At 50.0% G+C, this 19161-nt stretch overlaps 1 protein-coding gene across 2 annotated transcripts in view; it reads left to right on the forward strand.

Annotated features, from left to right (window-relative positions):
• FAT2 (FAT atypical cadherin 2) overlaps positions 1–18076 on the forward strand; it is a 59720-nt gene extending 41644 nt beyond the window's left edge. For both annotated transcript variants that reach the window (XM_074883710.1, XM_074883711.1), the window contains exons 15-24: positions 1150–1364; positions 1979–2116; positions 2771–2914; positions 3621–3818; positions 4927–5734; positions 6500–6645; positions 10012–10453; positions 12975–13128; positions 15048–15640; positions 16471–18076. In XM_074883710.1, the coding sequence (XP_074739811.1) occupies positions 1150–1364; positions 1979–2116; positions 2771–2914; positions 3621–3818; positions 4927–5734; positions 6500–6645; positions 10012–10453; positions 12975–13128; positions 15048–15640; positions 16471–17003 (3371 nt within the window). In that variant the 3' untranslated portion in view covers positions 17004–18076. The remainder of the gene's footprint in view (positions 1–1149; positions 1365–1978; positions 2117–2770; positions 2915–3620; positions 3819–4926; positions 5735–6499; positions 6646–10011; positions 10454–12974; positions 13129–15047; positions 15641–16470) is intronic.
• The last annotated feature ends 1085 nt before the right edge of the window (positions 18077–19161 follow it).

Raw genomic sequence — 19161 nt, forward strand, 5'->3', positions numbered from 1 at the left:
CCAAGTCTTACTGAAATTAATGGAAAGATTCCTGTTATATGTCTGGGACCTGAGACAGGTCCATGGAAATGAGGAATACATGGAGAAGAAGATGGGGAAATTTTTCCACTTGAAAATGTGGGAGAAAGTGGTTTCATTTAAAAAGTCACTCCATCCTGATCCCACAAAGAACCTGCAGCGCAGAGTAACAGGCAGCTTTATTAGGTAGCATTCAATGTATGTGGATAATAGCAATCTGTTACCCATGAGCAGGTGTTGAGCCAGGTTTACTAGCCAAATAAAGCACTGCTCTGTTTGCACAGTGATCTGATAAGAGCTGTTATCAGAAGGCCAATGTCAACTCCCTGAAACAAGCCCTTGGCTGCGTCATCAATGGCCTTCTGCCCTTGGCTGTAACATCCTCATCCACAGCACTTTCCTCAGCTTGTCTGTTCCCTAGGCTCTTGCTAATTTTTCCACACCAATCTTCTTATTAGTTTGTATGTCTTAAAAGACACAGAACAGTGTTATTTCCAGGGAATAATTTTGTGACAGTTTCAGTGCCGAACCCAGGAAAGCATTGAAGTACACAGGCACATTCTGTCTTCCCCCCCCCCCCCCTCTATTTTTTGCTTTCACTTTGTCTTCAGTCCATGTTCCTCACTCGTTTTTTGAGATTAACAGCCTCCTTCTTCTTCCTGTGTTGCATCACCTACAAATCACAGTATCTTGCCATACACCTTTTTCTCCTGTACAGTTCTGCATCTACATCTCACACCTTTTCATCTTGCCTATGACACAGTTCAGTGATGCTCTACTACTGCCTTGGTCACAGCTTTCAATAGCACTGTTGGACTCTCATTCCATTTTGTCCCAGATCTCCTCCAATCAAGATTCCTGGAGACCTTCCAGAATGAAAGTTTATTTCCCCTCTTCAAACACTTGATACCAGAATGAGGCAGGTTATGGCAGAATCAGTTCAATTATAGTTTGTTTTATGTGATGCCATGACCTTCAGTATCCTGATATAACCAGAGAAGGTCAAAGTTAGATCAACTTTTCAGCTGGCAGCTTGGCAATCATCTCAGTATATCTCCAGTATCCCAAGAAATCTCACATGCCATTCATTCAAAGTATCTTCTCTCCGTTTCCATCCATCTGCCAATGCAGGTGCCTTATACATAAATGGGAGCTTGGACTTTGAAGCAAGTCACGAGTACTACTTATCCATCGAGGGCACGAGGAAGGGCTCAGCTTCTCTCAGTGATGTGACCATGGTGGTGATCAACATAACTGACATCAATGACCATGCACCAGAGTTCATCCAAGATCCTTACTTTGCTGATATCCGGGAGGATGCTGCCGTCGGAGAAATCATCCTCACGGTATGATTATGAACCAGGCCAGCTGTCTTTACCTATTCTTTTACTTGTGCGATGCATTATTTACTCTTCTTTTGCACTTTACTTTTCATTGGACACAGCCACTTCAGTGGGTTTGTGTCATTCAACATGTAAGATTTAAGCATGACTTTAAAAAAAGATGATTGCCAGAATTCCTGACACTCTATAGACAGGGAGAACACTTTGCTTTATAAGACATCTTTAAGTGAAAGCTTGAGATACCTAAGGAGGGCTCAGGAGTCTGAGGGTTGTGCAAAAGAGTGAAAATGCCTGCAGAAGGCCAACACCCTTCCAACCTAGGGAAAGCAGAGGCTTCCCTGGGCAGAATAGCAGAGCCCAAGGTATTTCCATATGCAGTTCCCTGTCCAGCCTGTTACCATCACAGGGCTGGTAAAGTCAGGAAAGGGACAAAGATTAAGCCGCTGTTGTAGCTGTGTTGAGTTTTGTCTTGAAAAAACTAATGAATGACACTTATGTAAACCACCTTCCTTCCTCCTCACTTGAGGCAAGCTCAAATGACAAGGAGGCCCTGCCCCCATTCCTCTGAGAGCAAGGCATCTTTGGGCCAGGGGTCCTAGTTTTTTTCCTCCTAACAGGTGTCAGCTGATGACTTGGATGGAGCAATGAACAATCAGATCACATATTCAATCGTGGCAGGGAACCCGCTGGGACATTTCGCCATTCAACCCAAGAGCGGACAAATCAGCATCGCTAAGCATCTGGACAGGGAGGAGGTGAGTTCAAGGAAATGGGAACAGGAAGGCTAAAACAGATGTGCCCCAAAAGACTGAGGGAGCACAGTATATTCAACTACCTCCTGTTTTCTGAATGATCTACTCATAAGACTGTAAGCAGAAGGCATCTTTTTCATTCATTCATTTTCTAGACTCATAGATACTGATGTAGGAAGGCTGGGCTTTAAGGAAGGCAATACAGCCTTCAGTGGTCACAACTCTGGGCTTTGCTCTGCTCCACTGGCTGGGTGAGAGTCAGCCCCAAACTGGAAACCAGCATGGTTGGTTTCCGCTTCTCTGCATCAGGGCATCATAGAAAACAGGTATGGGGAGGAGATGCAAAGGTCATCTGGACAATATCGCGTTCATAAAACTGTAGCAGCTCAAACCACTGTTGACAGATGTTTGCCCAGCTTAGTCTCATCCATATTTGGTAAGTTGTTTTCCTTCTCTGCAACTACTGTGAGGCTGATTTTCTTTAGCAATGTGCTTTGAGATTTAGGGATGGAGAGCCTCAGCCAAGGGCAAAGCTATTACTATAGTGCAACGCATGGCCTCAAGCATTTCAACAAGCTGCAGCAGAGTAAAACATCAATGTGAAAAAGCTGCCATTCCTCCATTTCTCCAAGTAATTATGCACTACAAATCCTCCAGATCCCCAGTTATTCCCTGACAGTTCGAGCCACAGACAACGGCCACCCTGCTCAATTCAGTGACGCTGCTGTGCGTGTCCATGTGTCTGATGTCAATGACAACCCTCCTCGGTTCTTCCAGCTCAACTACAGCGTGGTGGTGCAGGTAAGCCAGGAGGCAGTTTGTTCTCCCAGTCCATCTCAGGGTACTAAGGTACTCATGCATGGGCTGCTGCTGGAGCAGAGGGACGAGACAGAGATGAAGCATGCTGTTGCTTTGTGCTTATTGCCACAAAGAACTGGTAGCATCTGCAGGGGTAGATATTCTGCCAACAGATGCCATTTTCTCTTTCCAATAGCTTCAGGCACCTCCTGTCCTTTTAGTACAGAGAGTGCAGAGCTTTTCACACTTTCTGAGCCTGACCTGCAGCCCCTTTCTCCCTTGCAATCATCCATGTCTACACCACAACATAAAGAACAGACCCAAGCACATGGTTAAGTGTCATCATGACTGCCGGATGAAGCCCAGTTGTCACTTGGACTCCAAACACCTATACATACTCAGAAACACACACACACAAAACATGCTTTCATCTGCCCTTGTGCTGACCTGACTCAAGGGGAAAGCAAGGGCAGCAGCTCAACTGTATACACTTAGCTGCCACATACGTAATGCCATGAAAGGGAGTCCCTTGCCACCACTGGGTCTCTGGCATTTCTGGAAAATCTCAGTCTGCATGTACTGGAGACACGCACACAGGCTGTGGGATCTGTTTCCATGTTTCTGATCTAGCAGCTCAAGGGGCACTGTGGGTTCCCCTGGGCCTTTTCTCTTTGCTTGTCTTTCTCACCAGCATCTTTCCCCATTTCAGGAGAATGCTCCTGTGGGTACAAGCATCCTGGAGCTGATTATGAGCGACAGAGACTCCCCAGAAAATGGACCACCATATTCATTCCAGATCACCCAGGGCAATGATGGGAAGGCTTTTGATGTCACCCAAAATGGTCTGCTGGTGACATCATCCGTCCTGAACAGAGGAACGAAAGAACAGTACCTATTACAAGTCCAGGTAGAGCCTGCCTTACTGTCCCGGTATCTGAATTCCCCAGTCAGATTAAGTAGCAACAAAATGGGATTAGGATGGCACAGCTGGATGGAAATGTCTCTGACTTTGGAGAAATCCAATCCAGGAACAAATTTTTCAGCTTGGAGCCAGCTCCAGAGCTCATTTCTCTACACAGTCTGCCCACAAGAAGCTGGGGGCCAGCTTCTGCATTGATAAAATCAGATAATATGATCATGAGAAATACTCTGTCAGCTGTTTCCTTGGACATGCTTTTCCAGGCATCATTCTAGTGAGTTCCAGTTTAAAGTGAGACCTGGATCTGATCCTGCAAACTTTCTCCAAGTAGCCTTGTCATTTAAGAAGTGGTTTAAGTTGCTCTTCAAAGAGGATTTCTATTATTCTGTTGTTGCAGAGTGAATTCTTTAATATTCAATATTATCAGTAAGGGTAGTCCATTACAAACAAAAGGATAATAACATGTAAAGTACATACTTCTTCAGTAATGGTAGCTGTGCTAAAGCTAGGTACTATTATGTTTTAAACCTCAACCACTAACTGCCTAAAATTATGGAGAAATTTATCCTATAATCTGATTATTCACATTTTTGTATTTTGAGGTTCCATGAGTCATTCTAGACAGACATTGTCAGAGGTGGCACATAGGCTTAAATAGTCCAGAAGGTGAGCAAATGTGTTGATGTGTGTAACTGCTTTATATCTTTGTACACTCACCTACACATGGAGCCCCAAAGATTGGCAACATCTCTAAAGATGATTAATCCTCAGGAAATCAGAGCCACTCAGGTGTGCCTCAGCTGCTGATGAGCGCACACGGAAATGAGCACAACCCCACCACTAACAGAAGGTCTCAACCAGACTCCATGCTGGAAGACATGTTGCCATTTCCCTGGGGCCATCTCCAGGCAGAGGTCCAACACTGCTGCCAATTTTTCCCATTCCTTCTTCATTCCCAACCTGCTGCCTGACAGCTTCCACCCATTGCTACCTGCAAGGCGCTCTCCTTCACAAGACCTTATCAGCCCATCCAGTCAGGTGAGGTGACAGTAAGCCAGCGTGTGGCTATAACAGATCCTTCTGTTTTCCTTGGCAGGTCTCCGACAGTGGTATCCCTCCCCTGTCCTCATCTGCGTTTATAAATATCCAAGTGACTGAGCAGAGCCAGTATGCCCCCTCAGCCCTTCCCCTGGAAATATTCATCACCACCAATGAGGAAGCCTTCCGAGGTGGCGTTCTGGGCAAGATCCATGCCACAGACCGAGACCCCCATGACACCCTAGTGTACACTTTGGTGGCAGAAGTGCCCCAGGAAGGGCTTTTCTCTGTTGGGGCTGCAGATGGGAAGATCATTGCTGGGGACAAGCTTCCTCATGGCCACTATCTTCTGAACGTGACAGTCAGCGATGGTACGTTCACAGCCACTACCAGTGTCAACGTCCACGTGTGGTGCTTCACGCAGGAGGCCTTGGACAAGGCAGTGGTGCTACACTTCCGCCACCTCTCCCCTGAGGAGTTTGTGGGGGACCATTGGCGCAACTTGCAGAGATTTCTGGGAAACATCCTTGTCACCCGTCGCCAAAACATCCACATGGCCAGCTTACAGCCTGCAGCTACCTCTGATGGAGTGGACCTGCTCTTGGCTGTTGGAGAGCCACACGGCTCCTTGTATGAGCCTCGGGTCCTCGCAAATAAAATCACTGTGTCAGCTGGGGAGATGGACCAGCTCGTCGGTCTCCGGATGAAGAAAGCCATTCATGTGCCATGTCATGGGTCAGATTGTGCCCACCGTGTCTGCAAGGAAACCATTCAGCTGGATCCAGGCATGATGTCTACTTACAGCACTGCCCGACTCAGCGTCCTCACCCCACGGCACAGCTTGGAGCAAATCTGTTCTTGCAATGGTGAGCAATCCTTCCTGGTAATGTCCCGCCCTATAAACCTGGGCATATTGTGTTTTCCGTCAGTACACTGTAAAGCACCTGGACTTGCCCTGGAATTAGGTTGCCCAATGACCAACAACTCTGCCTGCAATTTCAAAGCCAAATCTAGACTCTGAGAGCTTGAAAGTTTCACATAGTTGTGTTTGGTTTTTTTTTAATCTCCAGTAGCATTTAATAGCAGGAGCATTTATCTCATTGGGAAAAGTTACTCATACCTAGCAGGCAATGAAGTTCAGTGATCAGAATTTCAATCTCTGAGCTCCTGCGTTGATCCTGGAGTCAGCAAAGCACAGACTGATAAATTTGAGGAAAACCAAACATTTGTTATACTTACTCTAGAGTACTTCAAGAAATAGAGGGAGTAGGGATAGAGATTAGCATCACTTGGACCGCAGTGGTAGGGGGATACCATAGAATAATAGACTTATTAAGGGTGAGAAAATTGAAAGGTGTTTTAGAACACGCTGAGGGCACCTTCCAGTTGCTATAGGACAGAAATAGCCATGCTGATATTTCTGGATTGTTTTACAGTTGAGTACATAGAAGAAATACTGGGAGCTCCAAATGGGAGCTGTGGGAGATACAGCGCAGCAGTACATGGGTTGCCATGGATGAGACTGTTCCTGGACAATTATGGTGTTGGGCTGGGAAAAGAGGCAAGGCTTGGTACAGTCCATAGTCTCCAAGGGTGACAAAGATGAGACATTTCACTCACTCTCCTTCCAGGAACGGCTGTAAGGTTTGGGGGTCACAGCTACATTTGGTACCAGCACCCACAGATCGGCTCCTGGCACATACACTTTCGCCTGAAGACCCACCAGCTGCACGCTGTCGTGTTTTACGCTAACGGGACCGACCATGCCACTTTGGAGGTATGTCTTGCAATGCACAGAGGTTCCTTTCCAGCATTAAAAAAAAAAAAAAAAACAGCTTACTGTTTCAGGGAAGGGAATCACAGAAAGAAGATGCAATCATATGTACCTTAGTAATTCATCTAGCAAAATTATAAGACGTGGGGAGACCAGGTGAGAGCCAAGCACAGTTTGACAATTGCTGCAACCACAACTAGTGAATACTTTTTTACATCTGTGAATGCACATGCTAGTCTCTGGTGTGAAGGCAGCATACACCCGTATCACAGATCTACATCATCTTCTTTCTTTACGGATTACTTCTCCATCCCTCTCTTATATCACAGCTCTCAGGGCAAAGAATTTACCAGGTGGAATTTTCCCCAGACCAGTCTGTTTCCACTGTAGCAAAGGGCAAAATTCCCCCCAGACCTTAGGAATGGAGTCAGACTCCCACCGCGCACACAATTTGCCAGACCATGTTATGGCTCAACCCAACACAGAGGAGGCAGCCACATTGGGCTGGAGGGTTGGGGTAACAGGGTAGAGATAAGGAGGGCACAGGTGAGCTCTGACACTAGTAATGATATCACCAGCTTTACCTGCATCAGAGTGTATGCCAGTCAGGTCATGCACCTAATCAAATGGACCTCAAATTAAAGGTCCTTTACAGTAATGAACAGAACAGACAAAACAGGGGTCTTAAATGCTATTTCTCAACCCCCCACGGTTTTCAACCACTTTCTTCAGGTGATTTCACTATTTAAGACACCTGCAGAGCCAGGAACATTTCAGCCTGATCGCTCTCCTCCCTCTGGCTGCACACTGAATCTACCCAGCATTCAAAGATAATCTCCCTCTTCCACTCTGGCAACAGAAGGAAAGCAGCAGATGACTAAAGAATAGGGGTTTTGTATATTCCTCATCAATTAAATTCAGACTAACTGGAGACCAAGATCATAGGACATACTTACCAGCTTACAGAGATTTATCCCTGAGACTAATCACATTGAGATCTACATACTGTAACCTGCCTGGAAGTGTTCATGCTGTCCCTGAATTCCCTCATCCTTTCTCATGGTTTCACAATCCCATCTTCCTATTTTGAAATCCTTTTATTTCCACTGTTATAAAAGACCCACACAGAAGAGCGCTACACAGCAGCCAACGCCCAGGGACCTGCCCAAAGTACATATTGCAAGCTCCTGCTGCCACAGCCATCACTCCTTGAGAGCAAGAACAGAGAAACATCATCCATATGTCTTGTACCCATCTCTGAGTGACTTTAAGCTGCACTGTAAAGGGCTGATGAGAAAAACTTAGCTTCTCAAGAAGGGTCTCTAGCTTTCTGCCCCATCTCTGGGAAGGGGAGTCACCAAGTAGTTCAGCAGGAGTCCAGCACTCCAGATGGTTCTCAGAAAGAATGAGATGGCAGGAAGCTCTACTGAGCCAGGCCTAATACACAGGGTCAAGGGAGAAAAGACTCATTATTGATGGAGTTCAGTGTGCCCATGATCTCCTGTACTTGGATGTCTCCACAAGCTTTTCAATAGGAAACATTCATAAAGCCTCCACCATGAAGTTGCCTGGGAATCATTTCTTCCCTGACTCACTTTATTCACAATATCTCAGGGATCAAAACTTTTCTAGACCATCTGGCCTGAAAAAAACCTGAAGGAATCCCTCAAGATTTTAAGCTTGTATTCCAGGTAATCTAGTATTCTAGGTATGAACCAAAGCTTTGAAAGAATCTTAATCGATGGTTTGTAGATTTGGTGAAGAGGATGGGTTCTCCCAAGGGCATGCATATCATCACCCCTCCAATCACTAACTCTCCTGTTGTTCAGAAATAGGTCGCAACAAGAGCAGGGCAAACCAGGCAAGCTGGGAAAGACTTGGCAGTCTGTCAGTTCTTGCTCGAGGGAATTGAGTTCTTAGCTGTCTCCCAGCCCCAGAAATTGATAAGCCCAATCTACAGACCCATCTGAAGTGAAATCATGTTCCTCTAGATAAAGTGAAGTGACAGAGTTCTCTGGTGCGCTTGCCAATTGTGCAAAGAGATTTACACACATGCTGCCCTGAGGCCCTTCCATGGCATGTGCCAGCTGCACCTCGTTCCTCCTTCCTTCAGCAGCTGCTCTCTCCTCCCACTGGGATTTATTTATACCATGGGCTTCTCTAAGACTTAACTGTTGTCCTGTTCTGCTTTTGACCCCTTTTGGCCCCTTCATATCATATGTAGGTTCCTCTAGAGTTCAGTGTAGCCCATAATCACTCCTCCTCTTCTAGCCTCTTCCAAGCATCACCACTACTTGCTGTCTCTAATTCCCCCCATGGAGATCTCTTTTGTCTGGGATGAATTATTTGATGTTACATAGCAAGATCTGCAGGTTTTCCATGAATGTTTCATTCTATCTCTCTTCTCCTTCTCTATAGACTCCTGGCTTTTATGAGAGGTTTTATCAGCAAAGCACTGGGGAGAAAAAGGTGAAAGAGATTTACTCCTGTCTTCTCCCTGAAACAGCACAGCTAACCTTTCCTTTCTCCTTCTTCCATATGAGTTTTTAAAATGAATCTTGGGCTACCAATAGGAATTTCTGATGTCCCAATTTAATGCAGAAGACACTGGTGTAGTTCACTTAGCAGCTCAATATCTTGTCTCCCTCCCGTTTACTGGATATCAAGAATTGGATTGCAACACCTGTCAGCAGCTTTGGCCTGGCTTTCCAGCATGCTGGTTAGGGGCTGGGTACAACAGTAATTCCTTTCACTGCCTCCTCCAGAAAAAGCTGTCAGTGATCCTCCTCGACAAAGTCTTTCAGCACCCTCACCCATGCCAAAGGGGCAACTGCTCCACCACCTTCCCCACCACTAACGAGACAGCGAGAACAGAGTAAAGGCCACATGGCCCAGAACAAGAGTCCATCTGTGACTGATGATGGAGTAACAGATAGTCTCGATACGAGGGCTCTGCTTAGGCTCAGAAAGGGGGAAGAATGGGCAAGCAGCTGCAGGAGTGCATGATCACATGGCTCTGCACCCTGTTATGTGAAAAAGATGATCTTCCCTCCCTGCACACTGGTCAAAAGTTGCAGGGAAGGACCACAGGTGAAATTGTGCCAGAAAGATGAAGGTGTTTTGCAAAATAAAGAAGGTTGCAGTCACTTAAACAGGCTTTAACTGATCCGTGCATAGCTTAATATGGGTGAAAGGGGCTGCATTTGTCTAGCTGGTAATTTCTGGAGTCTGAAAACCAGGATTCATCTTGACTCTCAATGCTTAGGCAGGAAGGGAGGGGAACAGGCAGCAGGAGAAGTGTTGAAAGCCTCCATGAACAGCAGCTGCCTGTACCACAACTAATCGTGACTTCTGGGGCGTCTTTTGCAGATGGTTAACGGAGTGCCTCAACTTGGGTACAGCTGCAGGGGGAACTACACTGGGAACCTCTCCTCCTCACGGTTTGTGAGCGACGGTGAGTGGCACTCTGTCTTTCTGGAGGTGAAGAATACGTCTGTCCGCCTGCTCATCGATGGCCTGGGAAACACCTCTCTCCAGCTGCCGGGGACCTGCAGGATCTCCCAGGGCAGACGAGACCTGGTTTTTGGGGGCCTCTGGCAGCCGCTCCAGTCCCAGAGAGTCACATGGGGGTTCAGGGGCTGCCTGGATGTGGTTGCAATCAACGGCAAAGAAGTGGTTCTCCTACCTGGGAAAGGGCAATCAAAGGAAGTCATGGAGGAGGTGGGGATAAAGCAGTGTTGCTCCCCCACCGGCGCCTGCAGCAGCAACCCATGCCTCAACAACGGGATGTGCTCCGAAACTCATGGAGGAGGTATGTGAACATCCCACACAGAGCAATAGGAGAGCAATAAGAAGCGAGGGGAGGGAAAGATACAACGTCTTCATTCATCCCTATGCCAGGGGCTACTCCAGGAGACAATCAGAAGTCCCCCATCCCAGGGAACCTCAAGTGATAGCTGACTCAGTGCAGCAGCAGCTGGGGGGTATGAGATCATCATCCTGGCTCTCACCAGCAGACCATGGCCCGGAGGGCAGGAAGGTGTTTCTAAGGAGTGTGCATGACCTAGGAGAGTGCAGCAGTTGCCAAAAACTCAAATGCAAATAGAGATTCCACCCACCCCTCTGCATCCTTTTTGCTTAAGGAGACATTAGCGAGGCTGGAATCAGGCAAGATGGGATCATACAGTGATGGTATCTGCGCAGAAACAAGCCAAGATCTTGGTCTGCTCCCACTGCAGCCAGTGACTCCCCAGGGGTATGGGATGGGATATGGGAAAACCGTAAGCTCAAATCCAAGAGTCTCAGGCTAACATGGGGTGCCCATGCTCAACAGAGGCTTGATACCAGGCTCACTACTGCCCCATTCCTCCCATCAGAGGGTCGGTATCACAGGGACAGGGCTAGTTTGCAGTGGCCTTGGGGGGAGGAACCACTCCCAATGATGTCCACCCTTGTGTCACTGCCCTACACCCATGTCCTAGCTTCCAGCACAGCAGGGCTGCACCCCATAACACCCCGTCTATCAAGATAGATACTGTCTGTGTTTTTGCCCTTCCTTGGGGTAGACGGGTGCTTTCCAGACTGCTGCGTGGGGCAGAAGCTCCTCCTGCAGCTCTGTGCTCTTTGGGGCCGTTGCCAAAGCCCACACCTTGCCCAGCGAACAAGTGAGGACGGAGGAGGCAACACACCTCCTCCTGCCCTGCCCGGAGCCTCTGGGAACAACATTCCCAGCCCTGTCGACTCAGCAGCTGCCTGGTTCAGGTGAACTTGTTTGACACGAGGTGTATCTGTACCGAACAGTTAGCCTGGCTAGCACTCGTGCCCCAGCCTTAGCCTTGAGACCCTCCACACAGAAAACCCCTCTGACTGGGCTGAAAGGGGCTCAAAGCCCACAAGGTGAAAACTCATCTCTGCTCTAAGTCAAGGCATCACCTGCTTGCTTTGCAGAGACCACACAATGGGAGGGGGGAAGAGGAAAATCACTGCCTCACTAATAATCTACTAATCATCCAGTGCCCTTCCCAATTTCCTTCCAAGGTGATCAACTTCTCCTGCAAATGGCCCAACAGCCCAGGAAAGAGCCCGTGGGACATGGCCACAGTCAGAAACACGCAGGACACTGCTGAGGGAAGGGGTTGCTCAGGGGACGTTGTAGTTTGTGAGGTTATCCTGGGTGCTTGGCTTCCTTGAGCATTGTGGGCTCAGTCCTGGAGACCACGGGCTTGCAGCACGAGTTTATGCAAAGCTCTGCCCAGGGATCTCAGGCGTGGGATTACATGCACAGGCAAAGACACGTCTGTGCAAGTGAGCCCAGGTAAGCCACGTGGCCGCGTGAGAACCCATCTGTGCGGAAAGGGTCAAAGCCAGACCAGCCACCACATCAACCACAGTGCTCAGGACCACAGGTGCAAACACATGTGAAGCCCCACATCCAGGAACACATGTGTTCGGGCACACGCAGCCCTACAGGCAGTGTCCAGCACCTGCTGCACGAGTGTCAGCACGTCCTTGGTTGTACAACCACTAACACGCGTGTGGAAACAGATCTACATTTGCTCACCCTGTGCTCTAAAGCAGGGATGTTTAGCTTGTGGATGAGTAGCAAAGACTTTCCAAGCGTGCTGCAAGGTGGAAATGCTGATCTTCCTGCACGGCACCACCAGACGAGTGACTAGCAGGAGCTCAGCACAGCCAGGGACATTCCCATGCTTAGGGCTACACTAAACAGCAGCCAAAAATGCAACCAGTAGCAGCCCCCTCCAAGTCCCTGGCTATGCTGGGTTTCTCTCTGGCTGCGAAACAAACACCTTCTGTAGGCAAGAGAAACCCGACGTGTTGAGACAGGCGCTTCATACCGCGAGAACTCGCAGGACCAAAGACTTCAGAGAACAATAAGTTACAGACGATTGCATTTAGCAGAGTCAGAAACTGTGAATCAGCCAGCCAGGCTCCCCTTCCTTTAACCTGAATTTGTCCCCCAGCTTCTCCACGCAATAAAGCTGTACCCCAAATGCATCCCTCGTAGAAGAGGGTCAGTATCAGGAGAGGACAGGCTTGACTTGTTGCTTAAATAGCTCTCCAGTGCCATTGTATTGTCCCAGAGTGGCCACCCAGCCTCCAGCAACTGCTTCAGGTCCTGTAACGTACCCACCAGCCCTCCATGGATGGCTTGGGTGCCCCACAGCACCTGTGGCAGCAGCAAGGACCTACGCTTAGGTAGCTGGATTGAACCCTCTGTGGGTGCCATCAGTAGCAGGCACTGCTCCTCCCTGCTCTTGCTAGTTCTTCCATACGGATAGAGTCTCTGTATGGCACTCTCTCACCCTCTCCAGGTTACACCTGCATCTGCCCCGGGTTGTTTTCGGGTGAGCGCTGTGAGCTTGGGGACAGTCCCTGCGAGTCCAAGCCCTGCCTGCACGGGGGAACCTGCACCCTCTCCGCCACTGGCTACTCCTGCCACTGCCCTGACTGGTACCTGGGCGAAAGGTAAGGTCCAGGAAGGCTTTAGGATGGGTGATCTCCCATGTTAGGCTGAAAACACGATCTCTACCAATAAGTATTGCACATTTCTGGAGCTCGCTAGATCCAGACACTCTAGGATTAATTGCAAATTGTGTGTACCTGAGCACTGCAGCAGGAAAGTGTCCAAAAGCAGAGATGAGCAGACCAGGACATAAATAGCTCTGCCATCGTGTGGTCATTGCTTCTCTGTGCCCATCTCCTCTGAGCAGGAGGAAAACAAGAAAAATCTCCTCTCCTCGCAGATGCTTGGAATGCCTGCAGATGCTATGGTTGGTGCAGGTTCAGAGCCTCTCCTTGCGAGGGGAGGGTCTCTCCCCACATGCTGCTCCGCCCCACAGTGTGAGCTGAGCTTGGCTGTGACAGGGGCACCCTGGCAGCAGGATGCTGGCAGGCACCGCCCTGGGTGGCATGGGGATGCTCCGAGGCTGAGAGGAGGCTGGCTAGCACAGTTGTGAGCTGCCCCCTCCTTCAGCAGCTGGGACACCCACCCTGGGTGCTAAAAGGGCTGCTTCTGCCCAGGACCAGCTCTGCAGAGCTCATCCAAGGGAAATTTCTCTCCCAGGTCACAGCCACGATTCATCCACTTCAAAGCTCAGCTCAGGATAGTGGACTACACTGAAAAGCAGGTGCAGGATGCCATTCCCCCTCTCCTGTCAGATAGCCTACAGGTCCCCGTTATCACGAGGTGTCAGAGTGTTTGGCTTTGGCCCTGAACCCTATGGTTCATATAACTTTGATGTTCTCACCATCAGTGGTACAGCTTGAATACATTTCCCATATATGAAATGTCAGTGCACACTTGCCAAATAGCTGCAGTTAGAGAATTAACCCAGGCCCAGAGGCTGCTCTGCTGCTCAGCGTTACCCACCGCAGCCACACACCCCTCTAAGCCCCCACCCTGCCTCCAGCCCACCCTGGTGAGAAATGCCCAGCACAGGCTCCAACAGCATCACATCCAGTTCATCCTTCTGCCTCAGCCATTTAGCCAGGATGGACACTGGTCCTTTGAATCAATGCAGAGGCAGAAATTATTCGTGCAATTCTTGGAATAAAAGCATGTAGCTGAGCATTAGGTGGCAGTGTAATATCTGAAACCATCAGTTGTCCAGCTGGAGCCTGTGGGTTCATGTTAGACACACCAGCTCACACATCCTAAAACACTAAGAAACAAGAGGAGCCCAAACCTCACAGAGTTTGTTCAGTAACAAGAAAAAAAAGGAAGGAAAGCCAACAAAGCACTGTATATTCCCCTTAGCATGGGGAGATCATTACTGAGAAAGGAAAGGTCCCCCTTACTGTTGGGGAACGTTTGTGTGGGGCGGAGCAGGACAGGGAATCAGAAATTCAGTCTCAGTTCTGCAGATGCTCCATAAAATGCCAAAACAGCCTCTTCAACAAGGATGCCCATTCATCACTTCTCAGGCTAGAAGTTCCCCAAATGTTTGCTGCAACCTGCAGACATCCACAGATGATCCTGAGACCCCACAGAGCCTGGAGGACATATGAGACTTCATAAAGAGTTTAATACATCTCAGAGTGACCCTGGGCTCCCTAATTTAACAGGACAGGAGCACCTCTTTATCTTAGCCCTAGAAACTCCAAATACTCCCCTGAGGCAGGAAGCCCCCAGTTTTGATTTGCTGCATATGACTGAAAAATAGGACCAGCCTATAAAACATGGTCTCCTGAAAAGCGTCGTTTTATACTCAAATATCATAGTCCTCTGCCAGGAGAGGCAGGTAGCACGAGTCTAACAAGGGAGGGAGAGTAGACCAGGATGGAGCACCCTTGGCTGGTGCGAGTCAGAGCCCCGAATAGGATGACACAGTTTTAGCTGCATCCCCAGGCTGATGGTGGCTGTCTCCATCCTTTCCTACCCACAGGTGCGAGAAGCTGGCCGAGGAGTGCCAAGACAACCCATGCCGAAACGCCGGGCGCTGTGTGAGCACCCAGGGCTCTGTCCACTGCATCTGCCCATTGGATTACCAAGGGGAGTACTGCACGCAGCCCATCATCACCCCTGCCATCGTGCCCACGCAGTGGGCGGTGGGCCCCGAGGAGATCGCAGAGATCATAGCCGGCGTGCTGGGGGTGGTCATCCTGGCCGTGGCCTTTGTGCTCATCCGCAAGCGCTTCCGCCACCGGGCCAAGGCACACAAGCCTGTGGCCAGGGAAGACCCCGACCTGCTCTCCAAGAGCGAGTTCTCCAAAAGTGTGGGTGTGGGCACCCAAGCCGTGCCACCCATCGAGCTCAACATCCTCAGCGACGCAGCACACAACAACCTGGACCGGGCCACACCGGAGCAGCGCAAAACCACCAGCACCCCTGAATTTGTCACCTTCAACTCAGCCAACGCCCCAAAGCACCGGGGCACCATCGTGTGCAGTGTGGCACCCAACCTGCCACCCGCTGCACCCCCCTCCAACTCCGACAACGAGTCCTTCATCAAGTGCACCTGGGCCAGGGAGGAGATGGGTCAGTAGCCACAGCTTTTCCTTGCTCTTACACATCCTTCTTCCCCTTGTGAAGTGGATCTAAGGTTTGCAAACATGAGGGACCCACAGTGTTGGTTAAAGCCAAGCAAAGCACAGGCAAATGCTGCCCAAGACCTGCTATAGGTCCTTTATTGGCTCTTCCCTCCCTGCTCACCAGTACATCCGTTTTCAGCTTTAACCTGCTCACTCACACAATCAACAAGGAAACTGTTACTGCATAGCCCGGATTCCCATACATCCTGGGTCAAAAGACCTTATAAAAGAGAATAATGAAACTAAGGGGAGAAAATTAAGATCCTAAAAATCAGTGTGAGTTTTAAGGGAGGCATTTGCATCAATGCTCCTAGGCAGAGGGAGCACACCCTCAGGGAAACACCTTGTGTGGCTGCAGACAACAAGGTTACTGCTTTCTCCCCATGCAGGAGTTCACCACCAAAGTACACTTTTAGAAGAGCATTCACAAGTGTAACTACAGGGAAAGGGAGAGATGCAGTGGATCACTTGCATGATGAAGGGATGGGGGCAGAGCAAGCTGCTTGCATCCAAATGGCACGATGAAGTGTGTCTTTTGGGTTCTGGAGTGGTGGATGCCTGAAGGCTGGTGGGAACACTGCCTCAGCACAGCCATGGGTGCCCTCAGGTCCCCTTAATTCCCAAAGCAGCAGCTGCAACTCCCCTGTCCCCACTTCTCTCTTTCCTGGTCTGTCACATCTCCTGCAGGCTCAGAGTCTACAAAAGGAATTAGAGGGAGGGCAAGAGAGGCAGAACAACAGCTTGAACTGCAGCTAACACAACTCTGTTTTATTCCAGTCTACCCAGCAGAAACAACCTACTGGCCTCCCCGGTACCTGTCATCAGACGTCCAGGAATATTCCCATTACGAGATCATTCAAGGCCCCCCTCCATCCTCCTCCCACCCTCCTCTCCCCCCACCACCTCCTCCGCCGGCAGACACGGAGCCGGTTACTCTTTACGGGGGCTTTCCCTTCCCGCTGGACCAGAGCAACAAGCGGGCCCCCATCCCACCCCGCTACAGCAACCAGAACCTGGAGGACTTCTTGCCCCTCGGCCCAGTGGACATGGGAGCCTCCCAGTGCCAGAACGAATATACAGCCATCAGCTACTACCCAGCCCAGCTGGTGCAGGGCGAGGGCGTCCCGTACCAGCCCGAACCCGGCTACAAGCGGGTGAGCATGCGCCTGAGTGTGGCCCAGCCCTCCTATGCGGACTGCGAGGTGGGCCACCAGCCCAGCATCCGAGCCCAGCCCCTTCCACCCCCCAACTACGAGGGCTCCGACATGGTGGAGAGCGACTACGGGAGCTGCGAGGAGGTGATGTTTTAAGGGGGGGCTCATTCTCGAGGTGAGAAGAGAAGCACATCTCCACACAGAACAGCGTGCAGGGGGCTGGCATGTGCTGCTGAAGGGAGGTTTACGTGTCCCCCCGCCCAGCTTGCAGCATCTCCCCCTGCACGGCTGGGTTGTAACTTGGCTGGATCTTTCCCCCCACTGCCCTCCACGGTGCTTCTGCTGCAAACAGAGGGGAAATGCTCCAGCCACTGCCAGGACACGGAGGATGCTCCTGGGATGCCAATGACTAACCTGCCTCCTTGCCAAGGGGACTTCCTCCGACACCGTGCAGGACCACAGCATGCCACCTTCTCCCACCCCAGGCCACAGGGATGATGAGGAGGAGGAGGACAAGCACTGCAGGCATGGCAGCAGTTGTGGTGGAGAAGGTGTGAAAGGACTAGCGATGCACAGCCTGGGAGTACCCCAGGTGGGATAGCAGAGGCTCCCTGCCCCCAGCTCTGGCTCCAAGGGCTTGCATCAAGCCAACAGTTTGTCCAGTGGAATGGATCAGCTGGCGCAAACCCTCTTCCATGTCTTCTCCCCATGCAGGGAGAGAGATGAGGGAACACAGCTGGTCCCATCAGCACATCCCTCACTTGGCCAACAGATGTCCAAGAAAAAAAAAGTCTATTTCCATAGAAAAACCAAGCAACAAGCTTCATCACACCAGGAACCACCCGCAGACTCAAACCAGTGCAGCTAGCAGCAAAGCAAGACCCCTGCCCAGCTGGGCTGCGCTCACAGGGGTAAGGGAGACCCTGCCCCAAGGATGCGAGCACAGACATGCCCCGTGGCTGTCATGGTCCCATGCCGAACGCAGCGGTACATGGTCCTGCCACCCAGCTGGGGCTCCCCGGTGTATCCCAGAAAAACTGGCCAGCACCACGTGGCTTCTCCTATCCAAGATGGAGCACTGAGGCCATTGAGTGTGGGTTTGCCTGTATGTCCTTGTGCTTGGAAATGTATCATTTCTTCGTGAGAGGTTTTCTTTGGTTGGTTGTTTGATGTAACTTTTTTGTTGTTGATTTTTGGAAAGTATTAAAAGAGTTTGGATTTTTTTACTATGATTTTATTCTGTAACTCAGGGATTCTCTTGTAAATAGTACATCCCTGCCTAGCTCCAGCCAAGAGCAGCCCAGGGAATAGCAGCTTATTTTGGACACCAGCACCCTCAGCCTCTTGAGCCTTCAGAGAAGTACCAAGACAGCAAGTTCAATGCATCTTTGAGGATATTATAAGGGCCAGAGGAAGGAGGCAGACCCATGGTAGCCTGCCTCACTTCAGAAAGGCACGAACCTCCCTTATTTGATAGCTCAGGGGAACGGGCGTTAAAGGACCCAAATCCAAGCCCTGCCTTGGTTTCCATCCCAAACCAAACACACTTGGGAAAACAGAAATTCATCTAATTTCTGCAAGTAAAACCACAGCCCTTAAGGAGATGACTATCACCCAGTTAACCTGGAAAACACACCTGAGTGAAGCATATCTGCAGATGGGTCCCCAAAACACCCAGCACAGGCTCTGTGGGACACAGCAGCCAGCCCCAGCACCTGTAGACCCTGCCCACAGTCCCACACCCCTGCCCGAGGCTCCCCTGGGCATCAGGGCTGCTTGCCACTCCTCCAGCACCCACCAGCCACCCCCACAGTCCCCCAAAGCACTGCCTGCTTTACCTCTCAAAACTCTCATGCGCTTTGACAACTATTTTTTCACCAAAAACCCCAGGCTCGTCACTGTTGACACTCCCTCAGGCTCACTGCAGCAGTCATGCCATGGCCCAGCTAGCAATGGGGAAATACTAGTAAAACACTCAGTTATTCAACAGCCCTGTGGGGAAGATGCCAGCATAGGCTAGAGCAAGGCAGTAACATGTCAGTGCATATCAGCCCATCCCGTGTGTCTGTAAGTGTATTTATTAGACAGCAGTTGAAAGGAAATCCAGGCAGTACAAGTGGGAACACCTCAGAACACTAATGCACAGGGCCAGGAGGAGAGAACATGAAATTTCTTGCTCACAACAAGGACCAGAGCATCATTTGGGAGCCCTGAACCACTCTTTGGGTGCAGTAGGTGGGTGCACAGAGAGGTTTGCTTCAGCCTCCCCAGGCCTCTTCCTGGCCAAGGGCGAAGCCACATTCTCCCCCGTGGC

Source organism: Strix uralensis, chromosome 14, assembly GCF_047716275.1.
Source record: "Strix uralensis isolate ZFMK-TIS-50842 chromosome 14, bStrUra1, whole genome shotgun sequence".
Lineage (NCBI taxonomy): Eukaryota > Metazoa > Chordata > Aves > Strigiformes > Strigidae > Strix > Strix uralensis.